Source organism: Podarcis filfolensis, assembly GCF_964270895.1.
Source record: "Podarcis filfolensis genome assembly, chromosome: 1".
NCBI classification, from domain to species: domain Eukaryota; kingdom Metazoa; phylum Chordata; class Lepidosauria; order Squamata; family Lacertidae; genus Podarcis; species Podarcis filfolensis.
In genome coordinates, this window is record NC_139604.1 from 49,459,548 (window position 1) to 49,480,565 (window position 21,018).

Here is a 21,018-nt window from a genome sequence, read left to right on the forward strand (position 1 = left end):
CTGAAATGAAAATGTTTTCCCCCCCTTTGACATTTCCCCTCTCTTCTTATAGTGTTTGGCCTATGTACAGCTACCGTATATGGAAGATCTGAGGCAATACATGTTTTCCTCCCTAAAAAATAATAAAAAGTTTACACCAACAGGTGAGCTTTGAACTTTGGCATCATTAACAGAGCAATCCTACATATACCTACTCAGAAATAAGCCTCTTTGAGTTTAGTGCTCCTTATTCCCAGGTGCATGTCTGTACGGTTGCGGTGTAAAGACTCATTGCAATATGCAGGACATTTCATGCTGTTAGGCTACGTTTTCCCCATCCTACACTTGTGCACCTGTTTATTCCTTCCTCTGTGTAGAACTTTACTTTTGTCCTTGTTGAAATTCATTTTGTTAGTTTTGGCACAGTTCTCCAATCCGTTATGGTCATATTGAATCCTGATTTCATCTTCTGAGATATTAGATGTTCTACCCATTGAAGTACCTGGTACTGCCCAATTAGGCTCAAATGGCCTCAGGATTTGGCCTGCCACGCCATTTTGGGCAAACCACACCCAGTTGTCAGTCGCTTAACATCACACACCCTTGTCTCCAATCTGTGAGGAGTTTATTTTCCCTTAGAAGTCAATGGGAGAAAATGGAAGGGACTTCATTTGCAGACATATTTCATGTGGGCACTTGAAAGGCAAGTGAGGATACAGATGTTGGGGTTATTAGTAGTGAAGTTGTGGAGGAAAGTTCCTACCTCGGCTGTGCTCCTGATCACAACTGCTTACATTTCCCCTCAGAAGTGAAATGGCTTCCATTGATTTCAGTGGGAGAAAGTAAATGCAGCCTAGTGTTATGAGCAATTTTCTCATTTGAGACTGTGAGGGCAGGGGGTAGTGGGGAAAGTGAACATGGCTATAGTGTCTTTATCTCCTGGATGCATTGAATATTCCTTTGTCTATATCTGATGGCACAGAGGATCAGTTGTGTGCAGTTGACTCTCTGATTGATTCCATGAGTTTGGTTTATGAAGATGAGAGTGAAGGGACCAGCCAGGATATATTTAAAACCAGCAAATTCCCCAACCCTCAATTTCAAAGATTGTATCAGGTAAGAGGATGACCATATCACCGTTACCTTAAAACATTCCGTATTTTTTCCCATATTTTCCTTCTCTGTTTTAAGCTGTAGCAAAAACAACTTTGTTGCAAATGTAATGTGATCAAGTTAGGCCCGTGCCTGTGAGAACAGCTACCTCGTCCCTTGCCTTTGGTTATCACAGTGAACATTTCTGTATCCTTACTTGCCTTGTAGGAAATAGAGCAAGATGCTTTCAGTCAGTTCCACTAGGGTCTTTGGGGTGTTTACAAATTATGTAGACTGGGGACAGTGTGCTGTGTTCAGGTGGTTTTGTGCTATTGCGAAGCAACTGATGTAGCAGCCTGCTTAAATTATGTAGCATTTTCCCCACAAATGCTTCTTCCACCTGCTTCAGAGCAGAATAACCTATACATGGCCCCTCATCATTTATTTACTCGAGTCTCACAGGAAAATGTGTGGGCAGCATAAAATAATTCAGTGTTTCACTGCTGAAAGTGTTGGACTATATCTGAGAAACTCTTACAGAGAAGCTGGGTATTTTGACAGGCAGGCCTGAGTTAAAGAAGCTTTAACATCCAGCTCTGGGTGGCTTAAATTGATAAAATAGGAAATTCAGGTTTAATTCTATCATAGCAATATTTACACATCCTAAAGTTCTGCCAAGTATACGGATCTCTGTATGCTTTTTTAAAAAATAGCATGTAGCACACAGGAGGGCTTCAGTGTTTGCTTGCTTGCTTTTATTTTGAATATTTTTAGGCAGCCTTTCTGTTGCTGAATAAAAATGAATTAGTTTTAAAAAATCAGTATATTTTGATCTAAAATTGGGGAAATTATAAGGGAAATAAGGAACTATCAGTGGGAAAACTGATGTAAATTGGCATTTTTCTTGCTGATTTTAAATCAGTTTCATGTAAATCCAACAAATCTGCTTCAGGACAGGGTCCTTTCCAGGTGGCTTACAGCCAACAGAAAGCCATAACATTCAGTAATAAACTATTCTATTAAAAGCCAAATTTCATTATCCTTACATCAGTGAGCATTATGTATGCTCGTGCTATATGAACACTTTCACCTCAGATTATTACTTGTAATCTCATATGATCCCAGAATGCCATCTTTCACTGAATGTCATTGAAAGAAAGCCTCCCACAACACAGACCTGCCTATTCACTAAAATCTTGAGAACAAGTCCACAACAAGTTAGTTGTGCTGGGGGCTGCAGAAGTTCATCTTGTGGCAAATTGGAACAGGGCCTTCTCCGCAGTGATACCCGTTTTGTGGGATGATAGTCCCTTTGAAATATAGACTGTAATTGTGCTTCCATTGGTTGTTAAAAAAACATCTATTTGGCCTCTGATGCCAGTTCTAACAGTTCCTGGCTATAGTATTTGTGGTGGAGTATGTTTTTATTGAAATGTTTTTATCTTTATTGTAAATTGCCTTGTTGTTGTTATTATTTCAATATTTATCAAAATAGATTTAAATCCATAAAATTTCATGCCATGGAATATTTGAACTTTGCTCCACAACAAATCCCATGTTACATGAAAGGCATATTTCATATTAGAAACCAAAGTGAACCCCATGTACTGTGTTTGTTGCTGTTGTTGTTGTTTAGTTGTGTCCAACTCTTTGTGACCCCATGGGCCAGAGCACGCCAGGCACTCCTGTCTTCCACTGCCTCCCGCAGTTTGGTCAAACTCATGTTAGTAGCTTCGAGGACACTGTCCAACCATCTCGTCCTCTGTCGTCCCCGTCTCCTTGTGCCCTCAATCTTTCCCAACATCAGGGTCTTTTCCAGGGAGTCTTCTCTTCTCATGAGGTAGCCAAAGTATTAGAGCCTCAGCTTCCAGAACTGTCCTTCCAGTGAGCACTCAGGACTGATTTCCTTAAGAATGGATAGGCTTGATCTTCTTGCAGTCCATGGGACTCTCAAGAGTCTCCCCCAGCACCATAATTCGAAAGCATCAATTCTTTGGTGATCAGCCTTCTTTATGGTCCAGCTCTCATATACTGTTTTATATGTTTGTATATTTGTGTGTGCGTGTGTGAGAGAGAAACAGACAGACAAACAGAGAATCACTTGTCCTCTTTTGCTTTCCCATTAGTGCCTACAGCATAAGGCTTTCCATCCTGATGCACCTTTGCCTCCTATTGAAAAACACCTCTCAGACATGTTGGGGACACCACAAGAAGTGACTGAGAAATGCCAGGCTCCCCTTGAGAAATTAAAAGCGCTTTTTCCCTTGAAGGAAGCAGATAAAATTAAAGAGCAGAAAACAGCTCAGCATATCTTCAAAGATAAGTAAGTTATCATAGGCCTGGTGCAAATTGTTTGTTAGCTAATTCAGTTTCCTCTAGCCACATCCTTACACCTGCAATCTCAGGTTGTGTTGGCCAGGAGGGATTTCATTACCTCTGTGTAAAGAGATGCAGGTATTTTGGTTGGATGTAGACCTAGTTTCTGTCTTTTGTGCCCTCATAACCTCAAGGACAAAGATGCCTCTTTGCAAACATGGGGGAGGCATGTGTTGCTGTTCCCACCCATGTCTTAATGGTTTTCTCCAGCGTAGCTCAGAGAATGCCACCTTCTCTGTGGCTTTTATGACAGCTGAGGTAGACCAAAAGCATGCTCTGCTCTTGAGTAGACTATCTCTGCTTTTAATTTTAGCTATCAAGGACCCATAGAAGAGGGCTTTCAGTCATAGCTGTCAACGTTTCCCTTTTTTAAAGGGAAATTCCCTTATTCTGAATAGGATTCCTCGCAAGAAAAGGGAAAAGTTGACAGCTATGCTTTCAGTATCCATTCCGCTATTGTGGAACTTTATTTCTCCAGAGTGATGCCAAATGTGTGAGAATGTAGGAGCCAGTGTGGCGTAATGGTTAGTGCTTGACGTGGAGACCAGGGTTCGAATCCCCACTCAGCCATGAAGCTCACTGGGTGACCCTGAGCCGGTCACCATCTGTTAGTCTAACCTACCTCACAGGGTTGTTGTGAGGATGAAATGGGGAGGAAGAGAACCATGTACACCACCTTGAGCTCCTTGGAAGGAAATGGTGGTATAGAAATGTCATAAAATAAATAAAAATACCAATATTTCAGCAATGTTGGTTGAACTGCCCTTAGATGCGTGTCAAGGGTGAACTGTTTTAACTGTGCCAAGTTTTACTCTGTTTTTTCATAAGGATGCTATTTTAACCAGGGTTTCCCATTCTAAGTTGTGGGGGTGGGGCATGCCACAAATTTAAATAAGGATACATTGGAAAGAATAAAACAAATCTTGTTGGCCCTAGCCTGCTAAATTAGGTGTCTGGATGGAGAATCTGTACATGCCAGATAGACAGTGTAGTTTCTTTTCACATGAAAAGGGGAAAAGACACTGCCATTAGAAGTAACTCTACCATTCATCTCACGTGCATCTTCCTTCTTGATACCATAAACCAAAAAATAGTGGGTTCAGACCACAGATAAGCAACCCCCAAGCTGCTGCAGTAACATGTGAATCAGGTCACAATCTCAATTCCTGTTGGAGTCTTCATACTTCTTGCCGTACGCTAAATGTGGGTCTGATTTAGATGAGTTTAAAACTACTTGTTAAAAATTTGATATTTGGCTTTTGAAAGCAATTTTGATTGTAGTCTAAGGCTATCCAGTGTGACAGAGAGGTCTTGCATATTTTAATTGGGGTTTGTCATGTAAGTACTGACAGCTGCAAGTTGATCTAGCCTTTATGCGTGTTGATCAAGGAGATGGGTTTGATGACATACAGGTCTTCAGTGTACACAGATACTTAATAGTTACCCATTTCACAACATGAACTAGAAAATTACATTGGAAGGGTAAATAGATTTCCTTCTTAAACATTAAATTTCCATTAACTTTCATGCCAGTTTAATCAAGAAAAATAAATCTGATGTGAATGCATAATATCCTGTAAGTGTTAACGCAGATAGATAAAAACCCAAGTTGCCATATTGGCAAAGTATAGGGATAATACCTTTCCCCCCACAGAGACCTAGGAAAAGCAATGGCCTTCTCCTTTTGGCTACCCCATTATTCTGGGGTCAAATTCGATTCCTTATTTTCCGATTCCCTTTTGACTGAAACAGGTGTAATTTGTTAGGAGCCCGAAATACAGCTACATAACTAGAAGTGTTGCTCTTGAAACTATCTTCACAGTATATATGTGTTTAAGATATAAATTGCCCTGTTAGTTTATTCCTGAAATAGTTTCTTCGGATTGATAGCCTTGTCTTGTCTGCTTCCAGTAATGAAGATGGGCCCAATGCTAAAAAGGCAAAAACAGAAGATGATGAAGGTGACTTTAGAATTGCAAACCTTGCTGAAGGCAATGTCACCATGGTAAGTACTTTTGGCAGATGCTAATAGGTTAGATTGGCTGTCATTCTAAGCATGTCACTCCCTGACATGGGGTTATTTCCAGTGTCCACATAGGCCAATTTCTCCCCACATAATTATCCAATGTGGTGATGGATAGGGAAGTGGGGAAGTGTGCTTGCCTTCATTTGGGTAAGATGATGGAGAAACACACAGGCTCCTTGAAATGTTCCTTTTACTGCCCAAGAATGCCATACTGGCAATGATAGTTCTGAGACACAATTTAGATGAGTGAGTTATGTTTCAAGATCAGTTCACATTTTATACGTCACTGTTTTGCCCCCTTCACATACCAATGGTCTACTGGTGGAGCAGTGCAGCTTGTGAACTAAGAATTTTCAGATTGCAGAAGCTGCTGCTTAGATAATCACGATCACATCAACATGAACTGAGATACAGAAGTTGCATGGGTTGAAAGCCGTGTATATTAACCAGGCCTTGCATATACCTTGATCATAACCACTTTGTTTGGCAGCAGTATGACCATGGAATCTTATGGCCAAGTAAGGGTGCTTAAGATTGTATCCTCTGAATGTAGTCTTTCTCTCGTTCTCTCTCTCTCCCCAGTTGTACCTTGAAAGTCGAATGGAATCCGTTCTGGATGTCCGTTCGACTTCCAAAACGTTTGGAAACCAAAGCACGGCTTCTGATTGGCTGCAGGAAGCTCCTGCAGCCAATCGGAAGCCGTGGAAGCCCCGTCAGATGTTTGGGTTCCAAAGAACATTTGCAAACCGGAACAGTCGCTTCCGGGTTTGTGGCATTTGGGATCTATAATGTTCGAGTACCAAGGCATTCGGGATCCAAGTTATGACTGTATATATTCAGAAAATGTTGCATAAGTTGTTGACTTGGAGAAAGAAATATTGTAGGAGTGGAATGGCAGGCAGAGGGACTGGCCAAGCTCCCTGCTGTTCTCCTTTTCTTATGACAAAGTTAATTGCAATCAAACTTCATTCACAGTGGGTGGGTGTTCCGTGCGAATTTGCTTTTGTTCTTGATACCTGTTAAGGCATTGTTGAGGACATGCTGTTTCTGAATGGATACGTACCAATGAAATCAAGTTACAGGAACATTGGGTGTTCCCCTTTAGTAAGTGAGACCAGAACATAGGCTGAAGATGTAACCTTTGCTGGATTATTTTGTAGGTTGGAAGTGTTAATCCTGCAGAAAACTTCAAAGTGCTGGTGAGGCAGAAAAATGTTGACTTCAAGGATGGTAAGTGGATAGGTGTTTGTTTTCTAATTTCTTTTGACAATCCATTTGGGGTCCAGGGATTCTGAGCTCAAAAACCACCAACCCATTCTTTCTTAATCAGCCAAATTCTATGTACAGTGGTACCTCGGGATGCGAACGGGATCCGTTCCGGAGCTCCGTTCGCATCCTGAATAGAATGTAAGACACGACTGCGCGTGTGCGTGGGTCGCGTTTTGCCACTTCCGTGCATGTGCGTGACGTCATTTTGAGCGTCTGCGCATGCACAAGCGGCGAGTATCCTCTATACTTATGTAATTTTTTTTTGTAGGTAGGAGGAATATTGGTATATATGGAGTAGGACTGGATAGGTGTGGCATTTTCATTTATTGTTTATATTACTGGAATTTGACTTTGATTGCTCAGGTTTATTTGTGTACAGTTGTAATAGTTTCCTCTTAGTCACCATTTGTAATGTTTGCCTTCTCACCTGATCTTCACCAGTACAGCTGCTGCCTTAATTATGTCAAATGGCAGCAATAATACTTTGAATTTTCTAAGGACACAATCCAAACTCCTGTTTGAGAGGATTGATGGGGCCAGTGCCTCATCCTGGCTGCTTGCCGTGGAAGATATGTGTGTGTGCAAGGTATGTGTGTGTGCGGGAGACACAATCAGACATGATTTTGACCCAGTCATAGTGACATCTACAGGCTGGCACAGTGATTGGGCATGATGTGATCGTGTGACAGAAGTGAGAATGGCTTAAGATCCAGGCACCACACAACACTCTCTGGCAGACAGTGGGAGAGCTGGATGCATGAGTGTAGCCGGGGGGGGGGGGCAGGGAGGGGCAGCTGCCCCCCAGTCAATAAAAATAAATAAAAAGACAGCAAACTGAGGTTCTGCTCTCTCCAACAAAAGGCCCGTCCCTCCCTAACAAAAATTCTGGCTATGCCCATGGCTGGATGGAGGTATATCTTCACCTAATCCAAAGCTCCACCACCCCAGATATAAGAGGGAGAGGAGGGATTGCTCTGAAAATGGTGAACTTAGCAAAATGTTGTTGACTTAGACCACATGTACTTTAAAAATCATAGCTAATAAAATAAATAGTGCATTAGGAACATTAGTTCTGTAAGACTGGAGTGTCTTTAGCATGCATTTATTAAAATCAGCTCAGTAGATGGAAAACTGTCGGCTCACTAGCTGTTTCTGAAGTGTCTAATGTCTTTGCTTGAATGGCTTGGACACTTAGTGCCAATTTACCTTCCGCTTGTGGAATGCTTTATAATTACAGGGTAGATTGTGTGGGATATGGTCTACATACTCATTAAGGAAAAGAGATTGGTGACATTCTTAAGTGTTCCCATTCAGCATATGAGTGTGTTAATTTAAAAGTAGAAAACCCAAGAAATAGCTTTGGATGTAACAAAAACACATTATTTTAACTTCCCAAGTATTTTTTTATTTTTATTTTTTGTGAAACTTTATTCTAACTTCATCTTATTTATGTCAGGGATGGAGATGGCAAGATCCAAAACTCCCCCTGCCATACGCAACTTTTGAGAGGTGGGTGGGTCCACCGACCTGTCAATCACCTGCTATCACTTAGAATGTGCTCCTGATTCTTCCCTTCCGGATGTGATTTGGCGCACCTTGAGTTATAGTGCCTTTTTCTGCCACTACGGTGTGATTCTTCCTTTTCAGTTTGGCCCTATGGGTGTACCTTTCCCACACCTGACAGGTTCAGGCAACTGCGAGACCTTGTAGGCCTACTTCGTCCTTTGCCTGTTCAAAGCATGAAAGCACAAAAGAGAGATAGATGCTGCCAGAAAACCCGTACTCAGTTTCTTTTAAAGTGTGCACATACACACAGTCCTGTACATAATTATAATAAAGGTTTTGTGTAGTAAAGGGGAGGAGTCTGCTCATGCACAGAATCGCAGCTTTCTGAGGGAGAGGAAAAATCCTTGAGGGAAATAGCGCTGAGCTCGACAAATTAATACCTCAAACCTTGTAATTATGAGTTGGTGCTGCTGCTGTTAAGTAGTAACAGGTCACAATTTGATGCATTTTAGCAAATTGTGTGAAACTAGGGTGGCCAGGTGCTCCTTTAATAGTTTCCGCTTCTATACAGGTATAAAGGTGTATCTGGTTACTCTGGGTGAGAGTGAGTTGGCAGAACTTTTTGCTTGCATTATTTCAGAGTGCAGATGGAAAATGGCATTTTTTAATTTACCCCATCTTTGAAAAGAAAGGAAAGGAAAGAAAGCCCCCTCCCTGCATGTTGAAACCTTGCCCAAAGGATTGAGCTTAGCCCTCTCCCTAATTTATTAATACAGATGTACCTCCGGTTACGAACTTAATTCGTTCCGGAGGTCTGCTCTTAAGCCGAAACTGTTCTTAACATGAGGCGTGCTTTCGCTAATGGGGCCTCCTGCTGCTGCTGCGCCACCGCTGCACGACTTCCGCTCGCTTCCTGAGGCAAAGGTCGCAACAAGGGGCATCTACTTCTGGGTTAGCGGAGCTCTTTACCTGAAGCATTCGTAAGCAGGACGGTACATAACATGAGTTTCCACTGTAGAAGGATTTTGTATTTTTTAACTATGAAGTTTGGAAACTTAATGGAAACCCCCCCCCCCATGACAGCTGAGGTACTCAGGATGCTAAATTCTACACTAAATAGCAGGTTCTGCATTTGCATGATCTGCTTATGGATGTGTGTGAAATGCATCAAACCCTGTCTGTAACTTTACTCTTTTTTTTTTTTAACAAACGCGCTGGCTTTTGAAAGTGGGGGGGTTGGGGTTGGGGTAGGAGGCTCTCCCTTGAAACATCAAATCTCCTACTTAATAGTTATTCAGGCCAGAGGATGTCCTTCTCTCCCAAGTCTTTTTCTCAAGCCAAAGTCCCGTCAAGACTGTTATGCATCAGTTTCTTTTTTCTTCCTATGGGTGAGTGATTTGTCAGTGATGACAAATCTGATTTGAAAAATTTGGCAGTACATGCATTTGAGGTCAGAGATCCTTTTGGCCAACAAGTTCCATTTCCTTGAACAGAGGACTCTTTTGACAAAGGATGCAATGACCCTGTGGACTCTCAACATCCAGAGTGTGTGTGCTGGTTGCAGAGTTGGTGTCAGCTTTTTTTTTTTTTAATATTGGCATTGACCACTTCTGTTGTTTCAGCAAAGTCCCGGGAAGCCCAAAGCATATATAGACCCAAAATATTTGATATTCATTTGATGCCTTAGCATACTTTGATAATCTATTACCTGAAATACAGTGGTACCTCGGGTTACATACGCTTCAGGTTACAGACTCCACTAACCCAGAAATAGTACCTCGGGTTAAGAACTTTGCTTCAGGATGAGAACAGAAATTGTGCTCTGGCAACACGGCGGCAGCAGGAGGCCCCATTAGCTAAAGTGGTGCTTCAGGTTAAGAACAGTTTCAGGTTAAGAACGGACCTCCGGAACGAATTAAGTACTTAACCCGAGGTACCACTGTACTCTTATTTCCTTTACGCCTTTGGCCTTGGACTGTGTGTGTGTGTGTGTGTGTGATGGAGAGAATGGAAAAAGAGGGTAGGGTTTCTAGCCAGACTATATAATCATTTCTTTAATAATAAAAATATTTATATACTGCTGTATCATAAAAATAAAGTGCTTAACAACAAGCACATGGGTCAAAAAAAGCCAAATAGAAAATTAAAATAAAAAAAATCAACTAACTACTATGGAATGAAGTTTTCTTAATTGCCTGTGTACGCTTGCTGGTGTAGAAAAGTCTTCAGCAGGCATTGAAATGTTAAAACAGAAGGCACCTGCTGAATCTGTATGGACAGAGCATTCCACAGGACTGGGCTGATGGCACTAATGACTCAGTTTCTTATTTTATTCCTCCTTTCCTACAGTCATAGGAACATAGGAAGCTGCCTTATACCAGATCAGAATATTGGCTCATTTTGCTTGGTATTCTCTACACTGACAGGCAATGGCTCTCCAGGTTTTCAGGCAGGACCTACCTGGAGATCTTGAGAATCGAACCTGCGGCTCTCCGCATAAAGAGCAGATGGTTTGCCAGAGATTTACATCCCTTTTCTTGAGTCATATGAGATCATGGGGATTTGTATGTGTGTATGTTGTGTTAGATTCAGATGTGCTAGTCGCTCTGCCTTACATTTCTTTTTTATCTCTAATAATAATAATAATAATAATAATAATAATAATAATAATAATTTTTTATTTATACCCCGCCCTCCCCAGCCAGAACTGGACTCAGGGTGACTAACACCAATAAAATTACAATAAAATGTAAAAGAAAAAACAGTTAATTAAAATACGGGTTAAAATACAATTTAAAATGTAGCCTCATTTTAGTAGTAGCCCATAAATTAAAAACCATAAGGGGAGGGAAACATAAGGGTCAGACTGAGTCCAAACCAAAGGCCAGGTGGAACAGCTCTGTCTTGCAGGCCCTGTGGAAAGACGTCAAATCCTGCAGGGCCCTGGTCTCTTGTGACAGAGCATTCCACCAAGTTCGGGGCCAGTACTGAAAAGGCCCTGGCTCTAGTTGAGACCAGTCTAACCACCTTGTGGCTTGGGACCTTCAAAGTGTTGTTATTTGTGGACCTTAAGGTCTTCCGCAGGGCATACCAGGAGAAGTGGTCCCGTAGGTATGTGGGTCCTAGGCCGCATAGGGCTTTAAAGGTCAAAACCAGCACCTTAAACCTGACCCTGTACTCCACTGGGAGCCAGTGCAGCTGGTAAAGCACTGGATGAATGTGGTCCCACGGCAGGGACCCCGTAAGGAGCCTCACCGCGGCATTCTGCACCCGCTGGAGTTTCTGGGTCAGCTTCAACGGCAGCCCCGTGTAGAGCGAGTTACAATAATCAAGCCAGGAGGTGACCGCCGCATGGATCACTGTGGCCAGATCAGGGCGAGAAAGGTAAGGGACCAACTGCTTGATAAGGTGGAGATGGAAAAATGCCACCTTTGCTGTGGCTGCAACCTGTGCCTCCATGGAAAGGGAGGGGTCGAAGGTTACACCCAAGCTCTTGACAGAAGGCACTGGCACTAACTGAGCCACAGCAAGAGATGGAAGTTGGCCCCCCCAACCCCATGTCATCCCGACCCAGCCAGAAAATCTCTGTCTTCGAAGGATTTAACTTCAACCGGCTCCCACGCAGCCATCCAGCCACAGCTTCCAAACATCTGGTCAGTGTGTCCAGGGCCGAGTCAGTGCGGCTGTCCATCAACAGATAAAGCTGGGTGTCATCAGCATACTGATGACAACCGAGCCCAAAACTTCGGACAATCTGGGCAAGGGGGCGCATAAAGATATTGAAAAGCATCGGGGAAAGGATTGCGCCCTGTGGGACTCCACACACTAAGGAGTGCCGCCACTACAACTCCTTCCCTAGCACCACCCTCTGTCCCCGACCTGAGATAAAGGAGTGCAGCCATTGTTGGACTGTGCCCTGAATCCCCACGTCGGCAAGGCGGTGGTCCAAAAGTTCATGATTGACCATATCAAAGGCTGTTGACAAGTCTAAAAGAATCAGCAGTCTCGACCCACCTTGATCCAGCTGTCTACGGAGATCCTCTGTTAGGGCGACAAAAGCCGTCTCGGTCCCAAAACCAGGGCAAAAGCCGGACTGAAATGGACCCAGAGCCGAGTACTGAATTCTACTGCTTCATGGAACGATTCGAGCAGATTTTTAGTCCCCGGGGAGCTATTACCAAAAAGTGCTATCACTAAGCAGAAATGGGCTCAGGTCTGTGTTCAGAAATCTGCTAGTGTCACAGGAGAGAAACCAGGTTGTTATTTTAATGGAGGGAAAAGGTCAACGTGCTAGGATAAACTTGAGAATTATTTGAAGCTCCTTTCTCACAATGAAGACTTCTATTACACTTTCTTGGTGCCTGGGGTTTTAATTTAACACATCAATGAAGAAGCAGCACTCCAGAACTAAGAGGTGGGGGGAACAGCAGGGCTTAATTTTTATTGTTGCAATTTGTAAGAAATTAGAATATTTTATGAGAAACTCATTAGCCATGAGAGGGGAGGGCGGGGGGAGTGAATTCACTTGTGGGAGCTGAAATTGTAAAGTTTTCATTGATTTGTACATTTATTCCAGTTTCTTGTTGGAGCCAGACTGTCATTACTACTACTATAGTTAGTACCAGCTATACTTCTACTACAAGATAATAATAACAAAACTGGGTTGTGAGATGCTGCAAAAGGATCTCTCCCTATACTAGGTGAAGGGGCATTAAAATGGTAAATGCAGTTCAGTATAAGCAAATGTAAAGTGATGAACAGTAGGGCAAAAACCACCCAATTTTACATATAATCCAACATGCCACTCACTCGGATGGCTTTAATAGCAGATGAGGCAAATTCACAGAGGATAAGACTGCCAGTGATCTTGGCTAATCATGATCAGTGGCTACTGGTTCTAATGGCTATATATTGCCTCTGATTCCTGTTGCTGGGGAGACATCTGCCTGGCCACTGTGAGACTAGGATGCTGGACTAGATGGGTCTTTGGACTGATCCATCTGGGTGCTTTTAAGTTCTGAAGCTTGTAGATAAATGATAATGGTTCCTGAATGAGGATCCAGTTTACACTTAGGTGAGCTATGTTTTAACCAGCTGAAGGCAATTTAAAAACTGTCCCAAGGAACTATAGAGCTACTTAGTGGCTTCTCAGTATCTCTGCAGCACTAGTATTGGTGGACAGGCTTGCACATGACAAAACCCCTTTTTGTTTTTTAAGCTCCAATTTTGGGAATAACTTGTGAATTATCATTTGTCCACAGATTTCTGTCCCCAACCCTCCCCACAGACTTCTCACTAGGAGCACAATGCTCATGGTGTGGTGAGCTCTTTCAGACTTGAAAGAAACACTGATCACTTCAGCTCAGCTAGGAGGCTCTTTGTAGATCCTGCTGCCTCTCAGACCGTGCCGGCACTGGATTCTATCCAATGTGCAGAAACCTGCTTCTGCTTATGGATAGGTTTCCCTACATTGGGGTCCAATTATGTATGCCCATATATCCACACAAGGACACATTTTATTAACACACATTCTTTCTAATATTATGATCATTTTTGTCAGCTAATGGGCCTTGAAAGCATGTTTTCAGTTTCATTTACATTCCAGGATGCAGCAAGGCTTTGAGTTACCTTGTGTCCTTGGAGATTAATAAGTTGTAATGATTCCTTCAGTGATTATGTTTCTTATTATCCCATTAATGGAAGTTGTTATTAAAACAATGACTCAGTTTAAAATGTATTGGTGAGTTACTGCTTTGAGTCGTAGATTGCTTAGGCTGACTTAGACTTGTTATATTCCTTACAGATAGAAATTTAACATGTGCTAAAACATCTCCAGATGCAAAATATGTGTGGGGTGTGGGGGTGTTAAGTTCTGCTGCTTAAATGTCATCTGCTCACATCACAAGTAACATTAGCTGATTGACAGGTGAGTGGGTTGGGGGGGTTTGGTGGGGGAGGTGAAGCCTGGTGAGCCAAGATTGGACCATAGATTCAAGGATTTAAGGCCTTGGAAAAAGAGCACTTCTTGATCACATCAAAGACCCATCTTGTCTAGCATCCTATTTTTTGGAAGCAAGTATTTAGTGATCAATTTTCCACTGCATGAAAAAGGAGCATCCATGCTGTTTGACAGGCTAAGTATTCATACTTTGGACCAGTGCTATTTTTCTATAAAAAGAGGTGCCAGAACTCACTGTGAACGCCTCCCGTGTTCTCTTATAATGGCAATGGCACCCACCTTAGAGGTGCCAGAACTGAGTTCCGGTGAGTTCCAGCTGAAAAATGCCCTGCTCTGCATGATAATAAATTTATCAAGATCAAGGCACACATTTTGTCCTTTGTTCTTCAGTATATGGGAAATGGGCTTTCTCTCAGTTTCTTTCAGAGCCTCACATATTCAGTTTTTAAGAGATTGTGTGACCTTTAAAATGTTTGCATTGCATCCAAATGGCATTTTAAATTGTGCCCTCCCCCAGGGGTATCTAGTGAAACTGAGAATTTTAAAAATCAGGTTTAAAAAAACCATTCTTCAACCACCTCACAACACTCCTATTTCATCTTATTTATACTGTAGTTTCTGTTTGGGCTATAGAAGTGTAAAGTGCAACAGGGCAAAATATACTTAACTGGTATTTCATATGAGCATCATTTTTATTTCTGATAAATGTACATGTAAAATGTGATAAAGGTCTCAGTAACTATTGGTCAGGACTTAATGAGCAATATCACCTTTTGATCCGAGCCTTTACTGTCTATGTGAAGAGGAAATATTTCCTCTAGGAGGTGTTGCCTTCATTGACTGGCTATGCCATGTCTTTCTACTTTCTATTCTGTCGGTCTCAATTCCTACCCTGCCACTTTGACCCAGTTTTGTCTTGCGTATGATGTTTCTTTCATGAGATACTAACCTAGTAAAAGAAGGAGAATCAAAATGTTACAATCAGTATTTTGGATCCTGTATTTCCTTTCATGAACAGAAACAAAATTCACATTTATGGAAAAAGGCTTTCCCATGTCTCACCCACAATAGTTTGATGTGGACTATTGTGCCTAGGGTTTGCAGATGGAAATGGGAGTTGGTGGAAAACACACACACACACCCTTCTTCAAAGGAGCAGAGAAACAGCTTACATGCCAAGCTGTTGTCTTGAGTGCAGGGGTGCCAACTTGAATAAAATATTGTGGGGCCCCAGGTAAGCCCCGCCCCTCATAATCAATCACATGACACAGTGCGCACACACCATTTGAATGGTAATGCCCATCAAGTTTGTGGGGGCCGAAGCCCCCACAGCCCATGGCTTCTTTGCTTGAGTGCTAGCATTTTAATTACCACAGCGTTTGCTAGTTTTACAACACCAGCTAATAGATGGGCTCAAATCTTTATTCTGTTTCCAACTATAGCTACTGGGTTCGCCTATTCTGCTTTGCACATCTGGATTTTATTCTATGGGCTCCTATTTAACAACAGTTCCTATATTGTGAACTTCCAAAATCAGATTGGGCAAGATCCCGAGCTTCCCTACCCTCTCTCCCTATGGGGTATTTTTGACAGGACAGTGTAGCCATGATATCAGGTGGCCCAAGCAGCCTTGCTTTGGGCAGTGATTCTAGTGGGGCTTGCTGTAAGCACTGATCAGTGATTGGCATGTAAACAAAAAGACACCAAATTCACAAAATGCAGCCTTTCTGATGCAAAGGAAGAGTTGGGAGCACTCTGAAGAGCATGCTCCCAATTCTTCTTGGTTTTTGTTGTGGCTTGAAGTTTCCTGCACCTGTCATCTTGTACGACATCAGGCATGTGCTAGCTAGCAGACATGTGATTTTCCCCAAGCAGCTCAGCAGGCCAATCTCAAAGGCCAAATTAGGCCCACGGGCCAGAGGTTGCCGATCTCTGCCTTAAATCAAATAAATTATTGCCACCCACTGAAGCCCCTGCTTCCCATGTCAAAGTTTTAACCTTAGTTTTAATGCATATGTAGTTTGCACAAGATACACATTGGTTCTGCTTTATGAGCAATTTTTCTAATTTTCTGGTTCTTGCCTTTCAGTTAGTCAGCAGCTGATAAACCACATCCACCAGTTTCTGGAGAACAAGGGGCATCTGTATTATATGAAGAGCATTGACTGCATAAAAGTTTTCCGAGAGGAAGCTATTAAGGTAATGTGCATGTGGAAACTGCACTCATTGCTGGAGAGTAGAGGGATGACGTGACAACATCAAAAAGGATGCACAGAATTAAAATGGCTATGGCATTCTGGAGGCTTAAAAGACACCTTGGTGTTATATATTGGCACTTTGGCCTCTTCAGAGTTTAGACCAAGTTCCACTGGGGCTTTTCAAATGTGGAAAGACAATCCCTCTGACCTGTTAGATGAAAAGGAAGCTGTGCAATTCCCAAATAACTTCTTGAATAAAGCAAATCACAAAAAAAGACAGTGCTGCTTTGTGAAATGTCATTTCTTTAGTGACTCACCACGCATTAGAAGTTTGCTTCTGAGTGGGGCCAGATAAATGTGCAGTGGTTTGAAATGCTACCTCCTCCCCCCCCCCATTTATTCAGGCAGTGTATTATGATGAATTAAGAATATGGTGTCACGGGTGTCATGCTAACTTTTATTCATCGCTGTGATTCCTTTGTTATCCTTGTTGTTTCAGCTGTCAGAGGTGCAGTGCTTTAATGATTTTCTGCAGGCCCTGAAAAAGAGAGTGGAAGATAAAAATTTAACTGATTTCTGGGAGACTGTAATACAAGGTATGTCAGACATTATTTACAATGTACGGTGCAAGGGGGAGGAGAGGAGTGAAGCTTAGAGGCAAATCGGAAATTGCATGATTGTGCTCACAATTCTTTCCAGAAGAATGAGTGCACTGAATGCAGACCTGTAGTACATCTCTGCAGAGAATCTATATTAAAAAACATGTTATTTTATTTTATTTTATATACAGTATGTAGGGGGGGGTGACTGCTCTGGAATGCAGTTATTTCCTTTTTTGTTATGTCCCCCCCCAAGTATTTTACTTACCACTTTGTGCAGTTGTATCTATTTACCTTACTTTGTAGATCTGAAATGCATTTGATTTTTTCCTTGTGTGCCATAAAAGGGAATACAAAATAATATATTATACATGCGTGTTGTGTTTTTATCCTGTATTTTTATGCTGTGAACTGCCCTGAGATCTGCAGATGAAGGGTGGTATGCAGATTTAATACATAAATTATAATAAAAAAACCAAAAACTTTTGCACTAAAAATTGCATGCAGACACTGGGTTATATCTAGCAAAGTCATCCCATTAGCACAAGTACTTCCACCTGTACCACAGAACTTCCACTCTTCCACATCTCCCACATTCCCAGAGATCTGCTCTGGAAGGTTGGGAACCCTCAGTACAGATGGAGGCGGGGCACACAAGAGGAAGTCCCATTGCATAGGTGAAAGCCCTTGAGTTAATGGGATGACTTGATTGTGTACAACCCACTGTTCCAAAGCAGAATGTTACATTGATACCACCGAGCATAGGGAATTAAGCAAGGGTGTGCCATGCCTGAGTAGTAAGGCAAAAGCCAGAACATTTTAATAATCAAAACTTGAGTCCACATATTCCTATATTGGCGGCAGCTCAATGTTCCTGGGTCTTGGCCACATACCCACGCCTTCCACTGATGTCCCCCTCTCTCCCACAACTGAGTGATGCACTCAGGTAACCGCTTACCATGGTTGAGGAAGAGCATGTGCTCTGTGGCAGTCCTGTTGTGGTGGTTGCAATTTCTCCCTAGAATCCGGAATTCATCATGCCGTGTGTGAGTCCTGACTAGTGTCATTTGAGTTAATGAGGTATAACTGTAAGCATAAAGGAGAAAGAAAGCGGAGCGATGAAATTGAAACTAGTACAAAAGGTGTTCACGTCAGGGACTCCAGAGAATGGTGGCTAATAGCTTTGTTAGTCATGCACTTGCATTTATTTGTTATTATGTATTTATTCAGCTATTTACTCACAAAAATGTCTAAGCCGTGCACACAAAAATTACAAAAGTATACAGTGTATGAAATCAATCGTAAAAACAAGCCTCATGGGTTTTCATTTTAACTATTGGTGTAACGTTTGACAAGTTACTGTTTCTCTCTGTCCTGGCATCTCCATTTGTGAAAGGGGAGCACTGGCTTTGGTTAAGGAAATCTTGGGCTATACTGCGCAGAATGTAACAATGTGTCTTTATTGCTAGACACTAGCAAACAAAGTATTTTCTAGTTGTTTACAATCGGCATATGGGATTTGGCCTTCCTTTTCCATACAAACCCTTACTAGGTCCTATGCGAGGTTCCCTACCACCACTGCTGCTCTCCTTCCTGGCATTTAGTCTGCTTGCATCCCAGACCCCCTGTATTCTCTGCAGCACAAGCCTCTTGCCATCTTTAAAATGTGTGTGAAGGTTTTGCTCCTCTTCTTCAGGCAACGTGGAGCTGGTCCTGTCCATGGCCCATTCATGAGGTTTTTAACCACTCCTTAAATCCCGTCTATCCTGTCTCCTCAACCCTTATTCTCACCTCTTCCTATCTGAAGGCCCTACACGAGATCCTTATGTAAGCTAAACATCTTAGTCGATCTTATATTACTCATCTGTCCCTGCAGAAGTTAAATTTCCAGTAAATATTCCATCCGAGTTACAGTAGCTCAGTTAGTGGTTAAATGCAGCTTGTAAGTGTGACTTACATGAGGCATGGTGAATATGTGCAGGAACCAGTTGTTAGGCACATTAACTTCTTAAGTCAAATTACACCTAACCTATACACTTGGCTAGATCAGCATCACTGTATGCCATGTAAAACCTGTTTTATTCCTTTTTTCCCCTCCAGACGAGCAAAATTGGTGTAACTCAAAGTCATCTTTCTAGTATTCTAGAAACTAGTTGGTCCAGGGAAAAGCACACACCTTGAAATGGTTGGTTTTTTAATCTATTACAAACATTCATTAGTTGTTTTTATACACCGTGGTACTTGAGATTTTTTTGCGAGAGCTGTTTCACCCTGTGGACCTCAAGAAAACATTGGTTTTGTGACCGTAAAATCTTCTACTTCCACTCGGAGAAAATTATAGTATGGTACTTGTCTTTTGTTTGATTATTCATAGATAGAATTTCCTTGATCACCAAAGAAGAAACTGAAGGAAGCTCTCTGACAGCTGAAGATGCCCAAAAGGTATTGGATAGAGTGCCTTTTATTTTTATTTTTTAAGAAAAAAATATGTAGCTTACAAGCAAAGGTTTCTCTTCTGGAAACTCTGTCAGTATGTAGTGTGGCGAACCTAACCTACCTTTTGGGTGTGCAGATTGATGAGTGTGAAAAAATGGTACAGCTAGGGCCGGCCCTACTGTTAGGCAGAGTGAGATGACTGCCTCCGGCAATAGATTTTGACAGGAAAGAGCAGTTCTCTCTCTCCCCCCTGCCCCCGTCTTGGGGGGCATTTCCTGTGCCCCCTTAAGCAGCAAAATATCTTAGTACAGCTTGCTGTATGCCTGTGCACAGATGTGCATTCATGATAGCAGGTCTCTATCTCCAGCTGCTCTGAGAGTCCGCCAGCTATTTTGTCCTCCCTACTATATCTTTCCTGTGAATGAGTTTTTGCTCCCACATGCAGCAAAGTGAGGTGGTAGAATTTGGGCCTATACCACTTCAGACTGAAGGTGTGGGGATGCCATTTTTAAATGATACTAGATAAATAATATATCCTATCTGCATATATTCTCTAAAACTTTCTCCCTGGTGCTCTAGTTTACCATATGCAGGGAGCTTTTTACATAGGGAAGCATTGTGCCCCTGCATTCTGAAGTGGCACAAGCTACTCTTCCACCTCCTTTCTTGCTGATTCTGCTGAATATTTTATCCAGGCATTGAAGTTGATTTATTCAGCACATAGTGCACATGGAAAGCCATTTCCCATGTAAGCTTGTATCCCACTTAAACGCACTGTGTGCCATGATATATTTGTATGTGATGCCAGCATGTGAGCAGGCCAAGTCATCTAAGTCACTGATCATGGGCATTCTAAGTTGCATGAATGGGACAGTGCATGAGGTAAGTCCATATACATGGGTAAGAGCTTAACCCATGGCCCACATCTTGTATTGGCGGGGACTTTAATTCCTTTCCTTGGGAGAATTGTTCTCTCTAAGGCAGTATATTCATGAAAGAGCACAGGTGGGGAGCGTGTTCCTCTTCAGAACGCAGAGCTGCAATGTTATAAGAACAGCCCTGCCAAGCACAGCCTGTCGTTATCTCAAGGAAGGTAATGGATTTCAGCACAACCATTACGTGTAATTTTGCTTCTGCATAAATGTAAAACAGATCTTGTCAGGAAAGAATAAAAATCAACTGCTGATACTCAGTGCCTTCTTGATGGGAAATAAAAAGTTTAATTTTGTTGCTAAGCAATTTCTCATCCTCAGTGTCTTCAAGACTCTGATGTGTTGTTTACATCTAATTTAGTGCCGAGATGCCACTCTAGAGGCCTTGGAGCAAATATGTAACTTTCAGAAATAGCGTTTTACCTTAATTAACTATGTAAAATGGGATCTGCTCCAGTGGAAAAAGGCTTTTAAATTTGACAACTTGCTTTTACTTCAATATTGCCTGTACAGTAATGGTTTTACATCCACAGTGTCAGGGAAAAAAGCATACAGGGATGATGTGTTGAGACTTTGCAGTCTTCTCAGCTGTATAACCTTAGCAGATCCATGATGCTTTCTGCTTCAAAGGCCATAGCAGCCTTAA

General features: G+C 42.1%; 1 protein-coding gene and 1 long non-coding RNA gene across 3 annotated transcripts in view; one reads left to right on the top strand and one right to left on the bottom strand.

Annotated features, from left to right (window-relative positions):
• The window catches only part of LOC310749485, a 465,633-nt gene that overhangs the window by 52,986 nt on the left and 391,629 nt on the right, over window positions 1-21,018 (bottom strand). The gene's annotated exons all lie outside the window — the stretch shown is intronic.
• The window catches only part of XRCC5 (X-ray repair cross complementing 5), a 45,894-nt gene that overhangs the window by 15,220 nt on the left and 9,656 nt on the right, over window positions 1-21,018 (top strand). The window contains exons 12-19 of one of the 2 annotated variants that reach the window (XM_083585080.1): window positions 53-143; window positions 962-1,095; window positions 3,198-3,394; window positions 5,359-5,452; window positions 6,634-6,703; window positions 16,297-16,406; window positions 16,905-17,001; window positions 19,379-19,511. In XM_083585080.1, the coding sequence (XP_083441206.1) occupies window positions 53-143; window positions 962-1,095; window positions 3,198-3,394; window positions 5,359-5,452; window positions 6,634-6,703; window positions 16,297-16,406; window positions 16,905-17,001; window positions 19,379-19,482 (897 nt within the window). In that variant the 3' untranslated portion in view covers window positions 19,483-19,511. Of the gene's footprint in view, window positions 1-52; window positions 144-961; window positions 1,096-3,197; window positions 3,395-5,358; window positions 5,453-6,633; window positions 6,704-16,296; window positions 16,407-16,904; window positions 17,002-19,378; window positions 19,512-21,018 lie in introns of those variants that run through there. The other variant, XM_083585079.1, reaches the window with a different exon arrangement.